This window comes from Tachysurus fulvidraco, chromosome 8 (genome assembly GCF_022655615.1).
Source record: "Tachysurus fulvidraco isolate hzauxx_2018 chromosome 8, HZAU_PFXX_2.0, whole genome shotgun sequence".
In the NCBI taxonomy this organism is placed as follows: Eukaryota; Metazoa; Chordata; class Actinopteri; order Siluriformes; family Bagridae; genus Tachysurus; species Tachysurus fulvidraco.
The window spans coordinates 793,880-799,118 of record NC_062525.1 but is presented as its reverse complement, the minus strand read 5'-3'; the positions used below and the strand labels follow the sequence as shown (position 1 = coordinate 799,118).

Genomic DNA, 5,239 nt, shown 5'->3' with positions numbered 1-5,239 from the left:
TTTTTATAATGATTTATAATCCCATTTATAGTGTTTATAATGATTTATAATCCCACTCTGTGTTTATAATGATTCATAATCCCACTCACTGTGTTTATAATGATTTATAATCCCAACCAAAGTGTTTATAATGATTTATAATCCCACTCTCAGTGTTTATAATGATTTATAATCCCAACCAAAGTGTTTATAATGATTTATAATCCCAACCAAAGTGTTTATAATGATTTATAATCCCACTCACTGTGTTTATAATGATTTATAATCCCACTCACTGTGTTTATAATGATTTATAATCCCACTCACTGTGTTTATAATGATTTATAATCCCACTCACTGTGTTTATAACCTCCCAACAGAATATTTAGACAGAAAGTACTTTTGATCCATCAGTGAATCAGAATGAGTTTATTGATGGAGACTTAGAGCTCTTCTGTACGTCACTCTGGACTGTTAAATACTGTAAACACTTAATGTTGTAAAGATCCATGTAAAAGCACTGCTCTCTCTCTCTACCCATGCCGAGGCATCCAGAAATTCTACCAGCTCTGATTGTCTTCTGTGTCATGAAGCTTTTGGACCTTCACTGAGATGAGGGCGACTCTGTATTTTTAAATAAAAAAAAAGCAAATGTAATCATGTAATTTAAAAGTGTAAGCAGGAAGAAGTCACTGGGATCTGAGATTAGAGGAATGTAGCAGGTAAATTTCACTAATACATTTTGCTACCTGCTCACTTTTATTTATTTATTTATTTATTTATTTATTTATTTATTTATCTATCTATCTATCTATCTATCTATCTATCTATCTATGTATCTATGTATCTATGTATCTATCTATCTATCTATCTATCTATCTATCTATCTATCATATAATCTCTCTTTCATCTCACCTGCTTTCATTCTCTCCTCTCCTCCTGTTTGCTTTATCACAAGTAAAACCGCTTTTTCACTTTACTTAAGAAGAAGACGAAGATGATGAAGATGAAGAGCGCGCACACGCAGGGCGCGCGGGTGACTGACAAAGACAGAAGTACGTCGGGAGCGCGCAGAATTCCGCGTGAAAGAGCGGAGAAAAGATGAGATGATGAGAGAGAGAGAGAGAGAGAGAGAGAGAGAGAGAGAGAGAGAGAGAGAGAGAGAGAGTGTGTGTGTGTGTGTGTTTACTTCATGTACAGACAGAACCCACACCACTTTATTTCCCACACACTGTAGTATGAATTGAACAGAACTCGGATTCTTCAGGTTTCCCCTCTGGAAGGTAAGAGCTGCTTCTGTCTGCATCCTTTATCTGTAATAATAACATGAACAATGATTCTGAAGCTTGGTGGATAAAATGTGCTGAGTTTTCCATGTTCTATTATATACTACAATGTAAAATATATGATTTACTTTATTATATACACCTTTATATACTCTTCACACATACATACACTTTAATATATCCTCTTGTGTCTGCTGTACCAGTAGATGATGTGCGGTGCATCATCAACATGCTCCAGATTCACAGCCACTACTGATGTAGTCATGGATTTTAAGCATTGTTCCTCCAGCAGTTCTGTTTATACACTCATGAAAATATGATCATTTTTTAATCATTCAGAAACTAACTTTAAGTAAAGTTCAGCATTTCAAAAACCACTAACCTTCTTATGTAGCTGTATTGCAGAACTCATACAGCTTATGATACAGTAAACGGTCACAGCACAGTATTATGGGTATGTGTAAGCACAGGGAACAGAACAGTATTATGGGTGTGTGTAAGCACAGGGAACAGAACAGTATTATGGGTGTGTGTAAGCACAGGGAACAGAACAGTATTATGGGTGTGTGTGTGTGTAAGCACAAGGAACAGAACAGTATTATGGGTGTGTGTAAGCACAGGGAACAGAACAGTATTATGGGTGTGTGTAAGCACAGGGAACAGAACAGTATTATGGGTATGTGTAAGCACAGGGAACAGAACAGTATTATGGGTGTGTGTGTGTAAGCACAGGGAACAGAACAGTATTATGGGTGTGTGTGTGTAAGCACAGGGAACAGAACAGTATTATGGGTGTGTGTGTAAGCACAGGGAACAGAACAGTATTATGGGTGTGTGTGTAAGCACAGGGAACAGAACAGTATTATGGGTGTGTGTGTGTAAGCACAGGGAACAGAACAGTATTATGGGTATGTGTAAGCACAGGGAACAGAACAGTATTATGGGTGTGTGTAAGCACAGGGAACAGAACAGTATTATGGGTATGTGTAAGCACAGGGAACAGAACAGTATTATGGGTGTGTGTGTGTAAGCACAGGGAACAGAACAGTATTATGGGTGTGTGTAAGCACAGGGAACAGAACAGTATTATGGGTATGTGTAAGCACAGGGAACAGAACAGTATTATGGGTGTGTGTGTGTAAGCACAGGGAACAGAACAGTATTATGGGTGTGTGTAAGCACAGGGAACAGAACAGTATTATGGGTGTGTGTGTGTAAGCACAGGGAACAGAACAGTATTATGGGTGTGTGTGTGTAAGCACAGGGAACAGAACAGTATTATGGGTGTGTGTAAGCACAGGGAACAGAACAGTATTATGGGTATGTGTAAGCACAGGGAACAGAACAGTATTATGGGTGTGTGTGTGTAAGCACAGGGAACAGAACAGTATTATGGGTGTGTGTAAGCACAGGGAACAGAACAGTATTATGGGTGTGTGTGTGTAAGCACAGGGAACAGAACAGTATTATGGGTGTGTGTGTGTAAGCACAGGGAACAGAACAGTATTATGGGTGTGTGTAAGCACAGGGAACAGAACAGTATTATGGGTGTGTGTGTAAGCACAGGGAACAGAACAGTATTATGGGTGTGTGTAAGCACAGGGAACAGAACAGTATTATGGGTGTGTGTGTGTAAGCACAGGGAACAGAACAGTATTATGGGTGTGTGTGTGTAAGCACAGGGAACAGAACAGTATTATGGGTGTGTGTGTGTAAGCACAGGGAACAGAACAGTATTATGGGTGTGTGTAAGCACAGGGAACAGAACAGTATTATGGGTGTGTGTGTGTAAGCACAGGGAACAGAACAGTATTATGGGTGTGTGTGTGTAAGCACAGGGAACAGAACAGTATTATGGGTGTGTGTAAGCACAGAGAACAGAACAGTATTATGGGTGTGTGTGTGTAAGCACAGGGAACAGAACAGTATTATGGGTGTGTGTGTGTAAGCACAGGGAACAGAACAGTATTATGGGTGTGTGTAAGCACAGGGAACAGAACAGTATTATGGGTGTGTGTGTGTAAGCACAGGGAACAGAACAGTATTATGGGTGTGTGTGTGTAAGCACAGGGAACAGAACAGTATTATGGGTTGTGTAAGCACAGGGAACAGAACAGTATTATGGGTGTGTGTGTGTAAGCACAGGGAACAGAACAGTATTATGGGTGTGTGTGTGTAAGCACAGGGAACAGAACAGTATTATGGGTGTGTGTGTGTAAGCACAGGGAACAGAACAGTATTATGGGTGTGTGTGTGTAAGCACAGGGAACAGAACAGTATTATGGGTGTGTGTGTGTAAGCACAGGGAACAGAACAGTATTATGGGTGTGTGTAAGCACAAGGAACAGAACAGTATTATGGGTGTGTGTGTGTAAGCACAGGGAACAGAACAGTATTATGGGTGTGTGTGTGTAAGCACAGGGAACAGAACAGCATTTCTAATGTCATTTAAAGGAAGAAGGATGACGGCATCTACAGACGTGGCAACGATGAAGATCACACCTGAGGTGCTACAGGAGCTGTTGCGCTACTACAACCTGTCTCGTCAGGAGTTCATCCACACCTACAACATCCGGCCGCTGGTGTACGTCCCCGAGCTGCCGGCCGGAGCCAAGGCCACCTTTGTGATCATGTACACACTGATCTTCCTGCTGGCGCTGGTGGGAAACAGTCTGGTGGTGTGTGTGGTGGTGAGGAAGGGCTCGAGTCAGAGCGCCACCAGCATCTTCATCTGCTCTCTGGCTATCAGTGACCTGCTCATCACCTTCTTCTGCGTCCCCTTCACACTCCTGCAGAACATCTCAGCTCAGTGGCTCGGAGGTGAGCATCTCGGCAGCGTCAGGCTTTTCACCGAAACACTGAAGAAAGCAATATTAAAGTGTAAAATAAGCAGAGAATTGATTCTATCCTTCCACTCCATTGTTGCTCTCATTCAGTGAGTCAGTGCTGTAATTACACTGCCCTTTCTCCATCAGAGCTCAGTGTGACTCCATCACTGTACGTTTGTGCTGGAGATTAAACGCTCAGAGCCGACTCTTATACGTCCATTTTGTTTGTTTGCTCACTGCAGCTCTTTAAAACCACTTCACACTGTCTGGACTGTCAGCTTAAGAAAAGCAGCCATTTATAAAAGCAATTTACATTGAAATTAAAAATATATTTTTTTAAAAGCTTATGGACTGTAAAAGGGGCTAAAACACAAGCAAATAAAACCTGTGTTGGTGTGTGATGCTGTCTCTGTCCACAGGTGTGTTGGTGTGTGATGCTGTCTCTGTCCACAGGTGTGTTGGTGTGTGATGCTGTCTCTGTCCACAGGTGTGTTGGTGTGTGATGCTGTCTCTGTCCACAGGTGTGTTGGTGTGTGATGCTGTCTCTGTCCACAGGTGTGTTGGTGTGTGATGCTGTCTCTGTCCACAGGTGTGTTGGTGTGTGATGCTGTCTCTGTCCACAGGTGTGTTGGTGTTTGATGCTGTCTCTGTCCACAGGTGTGTTGGTGTTTGATGCTGTCTCTGTCCACAGGTGTGTTGGTGTGTGATGCTGTCTCTGTCCACAGGTGTGTTGGTGTGTGATGCTGTCTCTGTCCACAGGTGTGTTGGTGTGTAAGACAGTCCCATTTGTCCAGACCACAGCGATCGTGACGGGGATTCTCACTATGACATGTATTGCAGTGGAGAGATACCAGGGCATCGTCCATCCCCTGAAAATGAAGAGACAGTACACGCCCCAGCGAGCCTACAGAATGCTGGGTGAGTCTCTGGAAACTGTTCATCGCCGCTCTGTTGTACAGGTGCAGCACTGATAGATGGCAACAACGATGGCGACACAACGCTTCGCCGAGCGAATCGTCTGAATCTATATCGGTCCCTGAGCTCCACAACAGAGTGTCCATGATTGCATGGCAGTATCAACACACCAGGGTGTAATAAGGCAATGCTGAAGGCTCACGTGTGTGTTGTTGTTGAGTATTGATCCAG

General features: G+C 42.7%; 1 protein-coding gene across 1 annotated transcript in view; it reads left to right on the top strand.

The window, feature by feature from the left end:
* The first annotated feature begins 1,162 nt into the window (after positions 1-1,162).
* Positions 1,163-5,239, top strand: part of LOC113634795 (pyroglutamylated RF-amide peptide receptor-like) — a 14,057-nt gene continuing 9,980 nt past the window's right edge. Inside the window, exons 1-3 of the mRNA XM_047817655.1 lie at positions 1,163-1,262; positions 3,720-4,085; positions 4,853-5,011. Of these exons, the coding sequence (XP_047673611.1) occupies positions 3,728-4,085; positions 4,853-5,011 (517 nt within the window). The 5' untranslated portion in view covers positions 1,163-1,262; positions 3,720-3,727. The remainder of the gene's footprint in view (positions 1,263-3,719; positions 4,086-4,852; positions 5,012-5,239) is intronic.